Genomic DNA, 16,391 nt, shown 5'->3' on the forward strand with positions numbered 1-16,391 from the left:
ATAAACAGTGCCGAGGAACTCTGAAGACAATCTAGATAAATTTTGGCTTAATGGTCAACTTGATGGACTCGGGGAGGTGACTGGACGTCAGCAGTTCTCACGGTAGTCCAGAAGGGACTTTGGCCAAAAAGTTTTTAATGCACAACTGACTCACCCCAGTGATTTCCTTCTGATGGCAAAGTGGAAACTTGGGTGGTATTTTTCATACTGTTGTCTCAAAGCAGATGGCCCAGGAACAGGGGGAGCCTGGGGCACGGCTTCATCGCTCCGTGCCTGGGTAAGATAGGAGGCAGATATTCAGGGTCCGGGGGAAAGTGGAGAAAGCACTTCCGAAAACGTCTCTAAAATTCAGTAGTTAGTGGTGAAAAGTTCAAATGGCCTTTCTCAAAATTATCTGTGCCAGGGCACCATAAAGTTGCATTTGACAGCAGGGTTCATTGCCATACAGCAGCTAGAAGTTTGGGTTGTGTTCCTTTCCATCTGTCAGGTGTCAGTGGCAGTGTCTTTATTCAGTGAGGCAGTCTGTGTGAGGCCTGGCATGAACTTTAAGTGAATTTTTGTCTTTTGCTTCTGTGGTTCCTGTTAGGTCTTCCGACTTCTGTGAAAACCATCTTGGTAGCAGATCACTTTCGCAGCACCCTCCAGCTCTGTACCCAGTTCCTCCCAGCAGCACTGTGTCCCACAAGGCTGCAACCGTGCCCCTGCAGGCATCTAGGTACCCATCCTGTCCCTGCATGGAGTCACAACAGGCTGAGTTTTGATGTCTAATGTAGCGTGCTGAAAGGTTAACGAATGCTCCGAGACATGGGGAAGAAGCTGTGAATTCATTAAATCATTTATTTGGTGCTGTCATAGAGCTGCAAGCAAAAATATTGCACTGAAATATTGCTGTTTGGCTGAAGGCAGCTGAAGTGGAAGCTGACTTTGAAGTTTACACAGGCGTGATGAGCTGTTCAGAGTTGTGTTTCTGTATTTAAAAGGCCCTATTGAGCTGGACTCTGTACAGCGAATAGTTAATCACTTCTCCATTCCTTTAAAATTCAATTTTCAAATGCTGACCAAGTAAGAAACAAATCTAACGCAGCTGGATGCTGGTCTTTAAAACCCAGTGGCAGAGGTCCAACTGGCTGCCCGTTTGCTCTTCACACTACAATAGGAAAAATGCCTTGAGTAGGAAACTCCCTTCCCTTCAAGCTCCAGGCCAACGAGGAGCAAACAGCACAGCCCCTTCCTGCAGATGTGGGTCCTGCTGGGATGAGCCGCTCCAAGATCCGTTCACACAGCTATTATGGGAGCTGCTGCTGGCCAGCTGGGTCGGAGGCAGAGCACTGGGGATGGTTTCTTGGCATCTGCCTGCTGCATGGCAAGGCGTCTGTGGCAAAACACCTCCCCTTCACTGCACCATCAGCAGTGTGGCAGTGCTGGCCTGGGAGATTCAGGCTGCACAGCCATCCGACTGCTCTTTTTGGGTTTGGTTTAGGACTTTATGGGGAATGCTAAAGGGATTTCTTATGGTAAATCACACTAGGTGGATGCCAGGTGGGGTTGGGGTGCCCTTGTGAGTTCCTCTCCGTGAAGGACATGTCCCTCGTGCCCTGGTCCCCGCAGCCAGCTCGCTCAGTGCTGCCAGGCACTGAGTGCATTTGGCCTTCCATTGCCCAGGTGGCACTCAGGAGCTGCAGGGCTGGCAGCACGGGGCTCCGTACCTCACTGTCACCTCTCACCCTCGCAGGCCATGCAGTACATGGAGCTGATCCCCAAGGAGATGCAGCCGGTGGCGGGCACGGACGGAGCCCACTACCGCCGGCGGCAGCTGGTGCGGCAGCTCCCGGTGCACGACCACGACCCATCGCAGTGCCGCGGCCTGGACGAGGCTGAGGTGAAGCTGATGGAAGACTTCGTGAAGAAGTACAAGGCCGAGGCGCTGGGCGTCGGGGAGGTGGCTCTGCCGGGCCACGCTGGCAATGCTAAGGAGGAAGGCAAGGCTCGGGATGGGGGCCCGGCGGCCGAAAAGCCCCCCGAGACCACCAACGGGGCCCTGGAGAGCACGCCCCCTGGGGGGCTCTACGTAAGTGCTGGCTGGAGGGATGGGTGCTCCTGGGATAATCAGTGCCATAGTGCTTAGCCATGCCTTGTTCGCTGCTCTGCTCCCGCTTGTCCGCATGCTGGGATGCCCGCCCAAAGTGGGTGATGCTCACTGGCATCACCAGGTGCTGCAGCGTGGCACCCAGAGGCCCTGGGCTGCCTCCTGTACCCACCCAAGGCAGCAGGGAAGGGCTGTCCGTCCTCCCTCGGCAGCACGTACCTGGTGAACCACCTCAGTGGGCAAAGGCCTCTTCTCTGTTTGCTGCAAGAACAAGTGAGTTCAACTCACTTGGCAGCTCTGAAAGACTGAGTGTGATCTGTTCACAGGTGACTGTGTGTAGATAAGATCAGAAGCGGTGTGTTACGGCATGTTAGTGAGCATTTCTGGCTCTGCCTCTGGAGCAGTGCAAGTGAAGGAATGCAGGCAAAGGGCGGCTCAGCCTCACTGACACAGCTGTGGATGTACTGTGGGGGCTGCCACTGCCTGGGGGTCTTGGTGCAGAGCACACACATCTCCGGCCTTGGAAATACATTTCCACTAGAAAAAGGCTGAGATTCCCTAATGCCCTTTTAGATTTACATTCTCTAAGTGCAGTTGAGTGGCCATGGTGACTGCTGAACACATGCTTATCATAACATATGTTGAGTGGAAATACTTTGTACTCGCCCTGGAGGGTGACTTGTAGCAGAGGACTCAAAGCTGGACAAATGGTATCTGAATGTTTTCAAGGCAAGATTTTTCTAGCAACTGCTAAACTGAGATTGTAACATGTTAAGAGCAGTTTTCATTTTCATTCCATATTGGGTAATGTCTCTCCTCTGCTATGTCCTTTTCTATTAACACATATCTGACTTTCAGAGTCCAGTGATGCAGTAAAAGTTTTTCAGTATTGCAATAAAACATTGATTTGGACGAAGAATTTCAAGTTAAAAAAAAAAACCAACCAAGATTTCCATTACACTCATTAATAAAAGTCATCTTAGCAATTAGGGTTTATTTAGGCTACAAGTCTGTCCTTCTAAATAAATACATAACTGGATGTTATTCTCCTTAGAGTATTAAGCATTATTTTTCTCGAGGCACTAGCTGGAAAATGGAACTGCAGTGAAGTTGGTCACAGGAGCTGCTCTTTGACCTATGTGTTGTGCAGCCCAGCTCGCAGCAAGCTCTGGAGGGCTCTGGTTTCTTGCTGTACCAAAGGCAGAGCTCCTATTTCCCATTCTAACAAAACACTCATCATTTTTAATGTGATCTGCAGTGCAGGAATTAATGCAGCTGAAGGAAAGCGAATGGGCTGCGTGCCACAGTAAGGAATTCCAGAAGGCCTGCTGGTTTTTACAAAACTGCATGGGGATTAAAGTTCTGCCATAGAAAAATAACAGGCAGTAAACCTTTCCGTAGTGACTTAAATCTGTGTTGAATATCACGAGGTTGGAGGAGGAGGGTACCTGCCCTGCAGAGCAAGGGGGCAGCCCACCATGGTGTGGGTTGGGCTGGGCTGGCCTGGCTCGAGGTGGATGCTCTCCACCTCTGCGTATCCCAGACCTGCTCCTGCAGAGCAAGGAGGAAGGCTTCTGGGGAAGACGTGAGTGCCTTTGGATTAGAGGTGAGCCTGCGGGCAATGAGGTGCTGAACTGGATATTTTGGAGATCCTGGTTCTGGAGCAGTTGGTCACGTTTCTTCCTTGAATCCATTAGAAATAGGACAGACTCACATCTGTTTAATACCGAAGCTCTTGGTCAGCTCCAGCAGCTTGATTTCACCTATTTCAGGTCAAGGTGTCTGCCTGAGCCATGGATTTGTGAAGGCTGGGTGTAAAGCACTCTGCCTTGAAGAGAGAATGAACCAGGAAGGCACTAAACTCTGCACCAAGAAATAATCCTCAGGTGTCTGTGTGGTCCCTGTGTTAGGGCAGGCAAACCTCTTGTTGCACATTCAGGCCAGCTGTGATGAAATGGTGTGTAAAGGAAAGCAAATAGGGCCCACGTAAATCACTGAGGACAAGGCATCTGAGCTCACATGGCTTTCTGAACATTTCTCAGCTGCAGAGAGGGGCCCCACTACTGCAGTACGGCTGTCCCAGTAGCTGAATGCTTTCCACCAAGCACAAAGGATCTTTAACCCTCCCAGAACTGGGAGGTCCTCTGGTGTTGTGGGCCACCGTGTTGGAAACAAGCACATCAGATCCTTCAGCCATTGATCCAAGTTAGCCATTGTCCCCGCAGGTCTGGGCAGGAGCTCCTTTGTGGGAGCTGCAGCCAGGGGAGAGAACAGGTCTGAAGAGCAGAGGGAACAGAGGGATGCGTTCTTGGACAGCACCTCTGGCAACAGTGCTCATAAAGTCTCCACTCATCTCCTACGTGAGGGAGGTGTAAAGTGAGTGCTTAACTGTAATGCCATCTTACATTGGAAGAGCCACTCTTTCTTTAGAGTGGTACTGGTAGAGGAATATGTTATGTGATCATGAGGAAAAGCACAGTGAAAATTTGCAATGGAAAGAAGCAAAATAAGTGGGGTTTTTTCTGTGTTGTTTTTTCTTCTTTTTGTTGTTTTTTTTTAGTAGTTCTTATTGGCAAGAAATTTGAGCTCAGTCTTGGAAAGCTGCTTGTGTTTGTTCTCGCTGCTAGATCTTGCAAGATAAGTGAGGCTGGGCAGGATGAGGCTGCTGGAAGGGTGGAGGCAGCAGTGAGGCCAGGTGCCCAGGTGGCAGCTGCTGGGTCTGGGGAGGTGTTGGTATGTGGGGACATAACCTGTACTCAGCATGGAGTGCTTCCCCATGGTCTGCCCGTGTACAGCAGATCATGCTCTGCCAGCCCTGACACGGTGTGCTGTCGCTTCATGTGGTGGGATTGTTTTTGTGTTTTGCAGAGGGACAGAAAGAGCATGGATTCTGCAGCACACTGGCAGCTTATCTGCTTGCTCACATAGTTCTCAGGAGTGCCTAGAAGGGCTGCTGGCACCTGTCAGAGGGACAGAGCACTATAAGCAGGGGTATCCCCTTCCAGGCCTGGAAATGTCTTGTCTTGTGCTGCCTTCTCCACGGCACCAGATCTGCTGCTGCAGCAGGAGATGCCTGCCATGGTGTGAAACTGCACACAGGGCTGCGTGGGGCAGTTCCCAGAAGTTCAGACTGAGCAGAGGAGGAGGCAGGAGCAAAATGTGTGGCGTGCTTGGAATACTTGCCCTGCAAAGCAGCTGGGTGGGCGTAGGTAGACCAGACCACAGCCTGCTGCTGGAAGGGGGACGCAAGCTCGAGAGAACTCCCTAGATATCAAGAACAATATAGCATTCATACTAGGAACTAGCAAAAAGGGATAGATATGGTGGGTAAACTTGTCTGCAGATAGGCACAGAGTTCATAAAGTTGCCAGCCTGGTGAGGCTGCACCAGTGTCAGCTTTACAGGGCTTTCAGCCCACACTTGGCCGTATGACACACGAGCTGCTTAATGCTGTGCCTCGTCTTTCTGAAGGCAGCACTGCTGCTTGCTGGAGGAAGCCTGGCCTCACCATCAGGGCTGTGCTGGATGGAGCCCCAGTGCTGTTTAGGAGCATGAGCTGGACTACCTAGGCTTGAATGGGAGCTGAAGTGGCAGCCCACCAGCTCTGGTTGGATGTGGGTGCCAGAGCAGAGCTTCAGAGCTTGAGCTGACCACCCACAGGTCACCCTGCGGGCACAGCCACCCCACGCCGTCTCTTTGGACTGCTGTAAGTTGGGATCTTGCACTATGCTGAAATCTGCAGAGTGACATCTGCCTTACGTAGACACATTCATGTTAAGAAGTGATCAGAAAAGACCAAAGCTCCTGATTTGCGTGCATAGAATCCGTCTTTGACACAGCACATTTTTCTGCGCTATGTCTTTGCTTTTTCCCAGAGAACATTTGGATTTTAGTGCAGGCTGGCTGTCGTTCTGGGGGCTTTCCCCCAGGGCCGTGCATTTATTCAGCTGGCAGTGGGCAGTGCCAGGCTCACTTGCCCAAGGACTTGGCTGGAAGGCTGTGAGCAGTGCTCCAGATGCGGGCTGGCAGATGGACATTTATAATGACTTTTAATTAAGATTTGGTGCTCAGTCCATACTTAATACTGTCCAAATGTTTACAGAGGGCAGTGCGTTTGGAGATGTTGCTCCTGTTGGCCACGAGTGCTCTGTGATACCGTCAGTGTCACTGAGCCCCAGCGCAGGATGAAGACACATTTTCCAGCAGTTCCTTGAGCTGCACGCATCTCTCTCTCTTCAGTTCAGTGTTTTCTTGCTCTTTCACCTCACTGTGCTGTTTCTATAGCATCGCTGCAGACTGCTTTCTGCTTGCTGTGCCTTCCAAGCTGAAATTTGGCTTTAGCATTCTTAAGTTTATCTTCACAGAGCGAGAGCTAGGACAAAAACAGCCTAAGCAGTGCAGGCCTGGGACTGCATGCTTTGTTTCCCCTGTCCTTGGCAGTACGGGGCGCCGAGCAGCAGTCCCTTCAGACCGTTTAGAAGTGAGAAGCATTTGAGATGGCACGCGTTGTTCTGTTTTGCCGAGCTTACCAGCTGGGTGAATGAGAGTGATGCATCAGAAAGATGCCACGAACGAGGGCATCTCCGCAGCCAGGCAGCACAGCACGGGGCAGGCAGCAGCTGGTTTTGCAGCAGAAGCACTGACGCTCTCTCTTGCAGCGCTGCGAGACCTGCAAGCAGGCGGTGCCGGAGGACTGCCCGGTGGTGTACGCGGACCGGGCGGGCTACGCGCGGCTGTGGCACCCGGCCTGCTTCGTGTGCTGCCGCTGTGCTGAGCCCCTGGTCGACCTCATCTACTTCTGGAAGAGCGGGGCTGCCTGGTGCGGGCGTCACTACTGCGAGAGCCTGCGGCCGCGCTGCGCCGGCTGCGACGAGGTATGGCCTGGGAGCTGCAGGCTGCAAGGACCTGGGCCCAGGGGGGGGGGGGTTGGTGACAGCACTGTGTGTGCTGTGTGGCAGCAGAACAGTCCCCATCCTGACCCCTCCGTCCTGCTGCGAGGGGCTGCCTGTGCCAGTGGGGTGGCGGAAACGAGCAGGGCTCTGTTTGTCCCATAGATCATCTTCTCGGAGGAGTATCAGCGCGCAGAGGGCATGGCCTGGCACAAGAAGCACTTCACCTGCGTGGAGTGCGAGACGCCGCTGAGCGGCAAAGCCTTCAGCCTGGACAAGGGCAGCCCGCGGTGCGCAGCCTGCAGCCGGAGCCAGCGGCTCTGAGCCGCGGGTGGGGTCATTCAACAAGGACATGCAAAGCGGGCTGTTAAAAACAAAAAGCAGAGCCTGGTTATTCGCTTGCAAGCAACCAAGTACCCCCTTGCATCCAATAGAGAATGAAGAAAGAGGTTTACTGGGGGAGGAAATGAAGGAGAGGCGTGTGTGCTGGGATGTACCCACGTGTCCTGTGAGGAGGGGATTGAAAGAGATCTGTGCTGTTTTACAAAGTCTCCCAAAGCTTCTCATGACTAACGTCTTGTAGTGTTCTTTTAGAAATAACACATCTCAGAAATATTTTTGGCATGCTAACCCTATGGTCATGGTCAGAAACAAGGGTTGCTTTTATTTTCTGAAATCCATACTGGAAACTTTACACTAACAGAATGATGACAACTGTATTCAAGCAATGGTTTTGAACAGTTTCATTAACCCGAGTGATTTCTTTCTGAAAGCACACGATGTAGAATGCAGTAACATGTAGCTGTAGCTTTGTCCAACGTGTACAATAATGTAGAAATGAGAAACAAGATGGCACAGGGAGCGATCGGGGGAAGCTCAGGCAGAGCTGTGCAGATCTCCCCAAGGGCAGGCAGTGCTGGGCAGCACGCGAGTTGCACCAGGCTGGGTTTTAGCCACGGAGCTGGAATGCAAACACTCCTGGCAGTTCTCACCCAAACCCTGTTCCCAGCTTTATCTTGCTTGCCTCCTACCGTCTGTTATTCCAAGTGAGTGTTTGCACAGAGAGGCATTGTGCTCCTGCCCTACACTGGAGGTAGTTAAGCATTTAAAGCATGGAACTTTTTCAGCTGTCTTTTGAGCAGGAGTTTTATGGAAAACAGCTTTCCAGCCTAATCTGCCCTGTTGGGATTTTTGTGCCTGAGATGCTGCAGTGCTGGTTTCCCCCTCCCCAAAGTATGGCAGTGACTGCACCCAGCAGAGATGAACACAGTTCCCTGGGAGCCTGCAGCACTGAGCAAGGTCAGCCCTGTGTGCCACATTGTTTTGGGGTGACACCACTGCAGGACCTGCACTGAATCTCTGCCAACAACGTTCATTTCCTGTCATGCCATGCTCACGTTAGTCACAGAAGATACCAGATACAAAGTCCAGGCTGGCTACTGTTGGTGTGATCCATCCTTTTCCTTATACTCTGTCTCCATTCTTTACCAGGAACAACTGGAATATTTTTTTGCAGAGCTGTATGTAAGGAGCTCACAGTTGCTAGGTTTTCCTTCTACTGCAGAAATTGATGCTTTCTCTCTTTAAAATCCCCTCCATGCTGTGGATCTCCTTACTTAGGATGGAGTAACCTGCCAGCAGGCATTGGTAGGAGCTGTGCCTGCCCCTGCACGTGGTGCCCCACCGTGGGAGGAGTGGGGATGGTCACTGCTCTAGGGCAGACGAGACAGACATGGTATAAGGCACATCCATGTGCTTGCCACCACAAGACACCAGAGGATGCATAGACTTTGCATTTGAAGTTGTGCCAGGGAGAATAATAAAGCTCCCTTGGACCAGCCTTAGATGCAGACACCTCAGTTATAAGCAAAGTGGAACTGAAAAATAAAACCCAGTGCTTAGCTTTACTGCCTCTTCTTGTTACAGGGAAATGGTCAATCTTTGTAAATTAGTTTTAAAGACACAGCATAGTTCTAAACCCCAGTGTTAATGCAGCCAAAAATGCATACACTCAGCATGAGCAGTGAGAGAAATAGCACGAATCACTTGGGAAAGAAACATTTCAGCAAAGACATTAACATCTAAACAGCATCCCTCGATGGGAAGTCTCTGTCCATGTACACGTGCAGCTATAGCTACCTCCTGGAGTCATTTCCCTGCAAGGTGGGTGCACAGCCATCACACACATGTTCAGAACAGCAACAAATCAAGTGCAGGAAAAAAAAAAAATCAATAAAACATCAAGTTATTAAAAGAGAGGGAAAATTAACTGAACAACAGCTGCTAATAGGCTGCTGCGGCCTCTCAGTGGGTGTGTTTTGCTTTGCCTTGGTTGGCTGCGTTGTCCTTGTGTTGCAGTGAAGGGGTGAGCCTGGTCCTCAGCCCAGCTGGGGTGCTTCTTCCATGTCAGGGTCGGCTCGGGGATCCTCAGAGTGCTTCTCCAGAGCTGCTCCTCATCCCCTTGAGCTGGGCAGATGGGGGCTGTCTGCCCACCCCACCACAGTTAGAAGAATTGCAGAGGCTTGGGGTGGAGGTTGTTCTGGTCACGTTGGCTTTAGGGGAACGTGGGCGGTGGGAGTGTGGGTAAATGTCGGTGCAGAGGAACAGAGGCTTTCCAGGTTGGATGCCGAGTGGGCTCCTGCCTCCTCACAGTGTTTTGGGAAACAGAGCTGCTGTCTTATCACTGCACCTGGTCTTGTTCATCCTCACTCACTCCGTAACAGAATCAAAGCCTTCATTCTTTTCAGTGTCCTGGCTTCACATCCATCTTGCACATACAGCCTGCCCTCAGTGCAAGTGCCTTAGCCATGGGTTCATCTAGTTGGGTCCTGCTTGCAGAACACCCCTGGCAGCATCAACTCCACCTGCATTCTGCACTAATGCAGTCCTCCATTGCTAATGGCTTTATTTCATTCCTCGGAAAAAAGGCACCACTGCAGCATGTGCTGGTTTGGATCTTGATTTCATGATTTGTAACCTGTAATTCAGTGTAGCCCCACTTCCAGCATACACATGCTTGCTTCAGGCTAGTGGGACTGCTGGCATCCACTCGAGCCTTTTTAGGCATTTCTATAGCTTGTAAAATACTGCCTGCTGAAAAACGCGCTGCAGTTAAACAGCTTAGCAAAATCCTGTGCCTCTCAAGCATCAGGAGCAGAAGCGTGAAATTAATGCATCTAGCAGCTCAAACCGTACGTGTGAGCCTTCAGTTTTGATATTAAAATTGAAATTGGGTGTAGGTACAAGGTGTTCACCCAGCTGAGGATGCTGCGTTGGCAGCGGGTTTATCGGCTGGACAGAAGGAGGCCACAGCACACCTCGTGCATGCCATGAGCTCTGGTTATTAAGAAAGGCAAATCTGGGCAGATTTGCTGGCCTGCCTGGCCAGAAGCCGTGGGAAGACAGCACACAGAGCATCCTGCCAGAAAATTAATAGACACAGAGGTATCTCAGAAGCTTACAGTATACTGGGAGTCACCCTCGGGCAGACTGCGTTGCGTGACAACTGAAAGCACCTTGTGCCACAGCTGTTTCCAAACCATCATTCCAAATAAAAGCTCCTATACTGAGAATGCTGTATTACGTTGGCTGTGTGTATGATGTTCAGTAGGTACGGGATGCCTTGAGATGCCTGCTGAGAACATCCCTGTGCAGCACCACACCACTCAGCTCAGCACCGCAGGAGGAAGGCTGTGCTGCTGCTGCCCATCCCACCCCAGGTCCCCAGCTTCATCCTGGTACCATCAGGGAGAAAAAACACCCGTGGGCTGAGTGAAGAGCCACAGCCACACGGCAGCAGCAGCTGTGAGCTGCAGGCTTTGTTGTTGCTTTTTAAGTTTAACAGATCTGAATCTACAAATATCTGCAATGCTTTCAAGTTTGAGGTCTTGCATTCTCCTGCAGACTGCATTCCAAGAGGAACCCTGGTGTAACGCCGTAACACAACAATGTGGTGGAAAGCACAGCAATGGTAGCAGAGTGGCACAGCCCTAAGCTGCAGCAAACAAGAACAAAACCAAATGCAGCAGCCACGGATGCAGAAACAAAGAAAGGAAATCTGCTTACCTTCAGAAGGCCTCAGAGACACAGGGACCCCAGAGAGATGCCCTCACCTCCACCACCAACCCTTAAATGAGGGCTGGGAAGGGCTGGATCCTGGCCCCTCCCCTCCTGGTCACTCAGGTGCATTGCATGCAGCTGAGCTGCCCTGCCTGGCCCTGCCTTCCCACCAGGTGCTCCATCACTGCTTCAGGCCATGGCTGAGCATTTCTGTTACACCTGGTCCTCATCGTGTTTGTCCAAAGATGTGTCTGGGTCCTGCTTTGCTGGGGTTGGTGGGGGATGTGTTCCTCACCTTGAGGTCACAAACAGCCATAGGAAATGTGTTGATCTCTGCCAGAGCTCAGTAAGGATCAGATATTTGGGTACAAATACAGCTCCTTAAGCAAAGCCTTTAAGAAACTTCACTACCGAATAAGTTCGTGGAAGAATGTAATTTCAGATTCTGTAATTAAAAGCACTCTATTTTTGGTGGCTTCAGGTGAGAAAAGTGTAAACCAAAGGCAGGCTGAGGTGGCTGCACAAGCACCACAATACAACTTCCTTTAAAGCCCCACAGGGGAACGCTGCCGAGGGGCAGAATCAGATGTGAAGCACTCTGTGTTTGAGCAGAAGTGCTGTCAGAGCCCCACAGCAGCTGCTGCTGTGGTCGAGCTAAATAAAATTCATATGGATATGTGTTATTCTATAAACGTGAGGTTAATTCGGTCTATATAAATCTAATTCGAGCCTTATTTACTTTTTAACTCCACTTCTTCAGCCAAATGGCCAGGCAAGTAAACCTCTGGGCACACAGGTGCTGTGCTGCTCCCTTCCTGGGGAGCTGCTGCCTGTCCGGGTGCCATCGCCCCATGCCCACCTCACAGTGCTGCTCCTCTGCCCCCTGTGCTGTGTTTTGGCTTCGGGTATCCCTGCACTGCTCTGCTGGGATGCAGCCAAGCAGCTTCCATCTGCCAGTGAAACAAAGCCCCTCTGAGCAAACCGCCTGTACAGCACCCAGCTAAACCCATTGTGCCCAGAGCTGACGGCTCAGAGATGGGCACTTCGTGAGTGCGAATGGGAAAGCTGAGCAAGGCACAGGGCAACGGACAGAGCAGCGAATAAAGAGCCCCTTTGTAGCTGAAGCCTGTTAGTGCTTTGCCAAGACCTCCCCTGGATTCTGCCCAAGGAAACAGATGGGCAGGGCTGGAAAAGCAGCCCTTGTGGAGGGCCGGGATGGGGCAGCGGGGAGAGAAGGGGGTGGGTGTGGGGGGGAGGACTGAAGGCACTGCCCTGAGCCACGAGCAGCTGCTCCCTGTGCAGAGCTGTGCTGCTGCAGTCCCCTCGTGTTCTGAGCTGCTCCTCAACCCGCTGGTCATTATTCCCAGAGCACTCTGTGTGCAGCTCGTGTGAGCTGTCTGCGTGGCCTTGCGCGGTCCTGATCCTTTGGGAGGGGAGAGGAAGGAAGGCAGAACGAAGTCCCGAGCACGCTTCCTGCTGCTCTTGTGCATGCACACACGAAATCAGACATTTTATTCCTCAGCCTTTAATTTGCCACCACTCCCCAAGCACAGCACAGAGCGTGTCTGTGCCAGACAGAGCTGCCCTGTTCCCCCCAGCTCTTTCCATGGGTGTTTCCAGGCCCTGCACTGCCAAACCGCATTGCCTGGCAAGCACCAGGAGCAGAACCTGGGCAGGGCATGGGGAGCACGGTGTCCCCGGCTGGGGGCTGCCCAGGCAGCGTGCATGCCCAATAGAACAAGGGGGAACAACTTTAAACTAAAAGAGGGGAGGTTTAGGGCAGGTGTCAGCAGAAAATTCATCACGCAGAGGGCACTGAGGCCCCAGCAGTGCTGCACAGAGCTGTGGGTGCCCCATCCCTGGAAGTGCCCACGGCAACGGATGGGCCCTGGGTGCAGAGCTGGGGGGCAGCCAGCCCATGGGGGGTTCCCTTCCAACCCAACCATGCTGCGATGTCACCAGGCGGTTGTTGGCACGGACGCACTGTTGGTTTTTGTACGGATGCAGGAAATGGGGCACTGAGTTGCAAAGGTCCCACTGCAAAGGCCCGGTACTGTCCCGTGAATATTCAGAGCACATCTCCAAGCAACCTCAGAAACCTCTGCGAGAGGAAAAGGGATATTTGTGGAGCAGCCCTCTGAATCTGATCAGCTTAATTGTTTTCCTTCGCAGCCCATAGTGGTGTCCTGTTCCTGCCCTCATTACTCAGGCCTGATTCCTGCAGATATTAATGGGTATTTTGTTTAAATCCCGAGTGCCAGAGCTGGGCCCGGTGCCACGTGAGGAGCAGGCAGAGCACACAGGCTGGCAGCAAGCAGCACAGCAGCAATGTAAACCCAGAAGCACTATTATGCATTAACACTGTCCAAATATTAACTCTCCCTGAAGGATGCAGAGGTGTTACTCTGACGTATCCACATCGGGACTGTCATCCCCTGCGCCCAGCTGTAGGACCTTGAAGCACCTCTGTAGCTGTGGGATGGGCTGTGAGGTGGATGCCAGGAGTAGAGCAGCCCTTGTGCTGATGGATGTCATGAGGCCACGTGTTAGGCTGAGGTCTCCCTTGTGAACTTCTTCAAAACCACTACAAATTTCAGCTCGGGGCTGCAGGAGCAGCTGTACACAGAAGTAGCACCAAGGTAAGTGTGTTCTGCTTGCAGAACAAGCTGTAGGGACCTCTCCCTGCAGCTCTCAGCAGCACCTCGTCCTGCAGGGCAGGAAGAAAAGCTGATTTGATCCTTCTTTCAGGACAAACTTTTAAGTATCAGTACCTTCTGCAAGATTCAACAACTGAGTTTCAGCTGATTGCAATGGAAATGCCATGCTGGCAGAAACATGCCCCCCCTGCAGTCCCTTATCCACCAGTTGGTGCCTTAGGAAGGTGCTGTGGTGTTGAGCATTCCCCTGCTTATCCTCCCCCCAGCAAGGCAGCGAAGGGAGAGCTCTGTGCAGCGTGAGATCAGAGCAGGCACAGGGACATGTCCTGCTGGCATCCACACATCTTTCTGTTGGGCACCTCATCCCCAGGTCCAGGTACCATCGCAGGGTTGGGGTGCTCCAGGGGCAGATCCCCACGGAGCCCCAGCCAGCAGGGTGATGGTCAACCACTGCTCTGCGGTGAATGCAGTCAGATTTTCAACCCCTACCATCTGTTTTCAATGGGGAAACAATGGGTTGGCAAACAGCAGCCCCTTATGGCCAGGATCAAGGGGATAAATCAGAAAACACAAACCAGCTGCGTTTTGTTGTAGCAGAAGCAATCGTGCTGCTTTGGGCCTCTGACAAAATCCATTTCCAAAGGGCTTGGCCAGCAAGGCCCTCTGTATTAAATCTGCTTCATGGGGAGTCCACTCCTGGCCAGCAGGAAGCTGAGGGGGCTGCAGCAGAGCAGATTTGCAGTTGTGCCATCATTTGGGCTGCTTCTAGTATCTGAGCAGAGGTAGAAAGCCCTCATCAGGTCCTGCAGCTCGCACCCAGAGGCAGAGGACCACAGCAGTGCTTTGTACTCTGCAGCCTCATCCCCTGGGAGGTGACATTGCCCATCACAGTTCCAGTTCAGGGCAAACAAATGCCAAACAGCTCCAGTTAACTCCCAGTTTTCTCCAATGCATTCTGGAGCCTCCCCAGATTTTCCTCATCATTTATCCTTCAACAAATCCCATTCATTTTGCGCACTCCCGGTGCCTGTGCCAACCGATGCCCCCTGGCTGCTCAGTGCCCACCCTGTGCAGCAGTGGGAGTGCTGAGGAACAGAGCCCTGCGGGTGCAGCAGGGGCTGCAGTCACCTCCCTGCACAGAGCCCAGCAGACCGAACTGCCACTGCGCAGCACAGGAGCTCCCTGGGTCCGTGCTCCGGGATGATGGCTCCAGCAGCTGAGCTGCACTGTCTTAAAAATAGATGCAAGAAGCAGAGGGAACTCCGGGCCCCCCCGGGTGCTGCCAAAGGGATTACCACGATTTTTTCCTGCTCCTTCATGGAGGTTGCCTCCAATATGGATTCTGTGATGTTTTTCCACTCTCCGGTTTCTCGCTATAAATAGAGCAGTGTGCGCTGGAGAACCACGCTTCCCCAGCCGGGCCCAGCCCCACGTTCCACCCCACCCCTTCCACCTGGGATGTGTTCCTGAGACTCACACCCCCCCAGTGCAGAATGGGGCTCCTGCAGTGACCGTGAGGACCCTCCATGGGTGATGGGCACCGGGTGCCACCACCACCCCGCACCTGCATGTGCCAGGGGATGTCCCCATGCCTGTCCCTGTCCCCATCCCCATCCCGTCTCCATCCCATCCCTGTCCCCATCCTCATCCCCATCCTCAGTCTCCTGGCCACCGGACATCCCTGCACACAAGCTGGCAAAGCCACTTCTCACAGCAAAATGAGTCAGATTCATCTGTCAGTGTTGAAACTATAATTTGGTCTTAGGGGTCATTAAAATGGGAGCTTTATTTTGTTTGTGTTATGTAATCGGGAAATACCTCTAACCCAGAAATATCCCTCTTCATCTGATCTTTCAGAATTACTCTCTTTATTCCCAATTAACTCTTGGCACTGGACACTGTACTGTGGGGTTTGGGCCAAAAGCAGATTTGCAGAGTGTGGCTGTGGATGTCAGACAGGGGAGGACACCGTGGGTGGGGACCGGAGCAGGGAGGGCAAGGGGCAGCTCCGGGGCACTGCAGGAGGAGCTGGGACCTGTCTGCCAGGGGAGCACCTGGAGATGGGGAAATAGCTGCCTGAGGGGAGAAGGCTTTAGGACAAATGCTGTGCAGCTGGATCCTTGCTATCCTGGGGCAAAAGAGGTCAGGCCTGGGTAGCAGATAATGCTGCCATAGCCCAGCCTGGGCAGTGGGCACGTTGCTACGGGAGGGCAGGGAGTGGGGTGACATCGAGGGGACACTGCTGTCCCCATCCCCCACAGCGTGGCTGTGGCACGGCCGTGAGGAGCTGGGGCAATATTTCTTGGAGCAGACTGCCCGGCGGGTGATGTAACGGAGCCGTCAGAAGGAAGGAGCCAAGTAAGGCAGCGTTTTAAAGAAAATATGTCCTAAAATGGGAGTTGAGCTGATGATTACTGAGAGCAAAACACGGATATGATATTACCATGCTGAGAACCTCAGGCTGCTGGAAAGAGCCTCCAGGATCCGGAAAGGCGAGAGAAAAAACAGGGCAGTTTTCTCCACAAAAGCGAGCTGTGTCAGGAGGTCAGAATGTGAAGAATTTCGGTGCTAAGAGAGATGGACAGATCAATGCACCGCAGATTATTTTTTCCTGGGAAAATACCGATATTTGAAGAGTTCCTGCAGAATGCTTTGGGCTTTTCAGCTTAAAGCACTCAACCTGCTCTAGCAGACGGAAGA

At 52.3% G+C, this 16,391-nt stretch overlaps 1 protein-coding gene across 1 annotated transcript in view; it reads left to right on the forward strand.

The window, feature by feature from the left end:
- LMCD1 (LIM and cysteine rich domains 1) overlaps positions 1-16,391 on the forward strand; it is an 86,889-nt gene that overhangs the window by 12,652 nt on the left and 57,846 nt on the right. Inside the window, exons 4-6 of the mRNA XM_065749590.1 lie at positions 1,733-2,068; positions 6,745-6,960; positions 7,141-7,458. Of these exons, the coding sequence (XP_065605662.1) occupies positions 1,733-2,068; positions 6,745-6,960; positions 7,141-7,299 (711 nt within the window). The 3' untranslated portion in view covers positions 7,300-7,458. The remainder of the gene's footprint in view (positions 1-1,732; positions 2,069-6,744; positions 6,961-7,140; positions 7,459-16,391) is intronic.

The sequence above is a fragment of the Cyrtonyx montezumae genome, unplaced genomic scaffold (assembly GCF_038088225.1).
Source record: "Cyrtonyx montezumae isolate F1298 unplaced genomic scaffold, pur_monq_1.0 scaffold_6, whole genome shotgun sequence".
NCBI classification, from domain to species: Eukaryota; Metazoa; Chordata; class Aves; order Galliformes; family Odontophoridae; genus Cyrtonyx; species Cyrtonyx montezumae.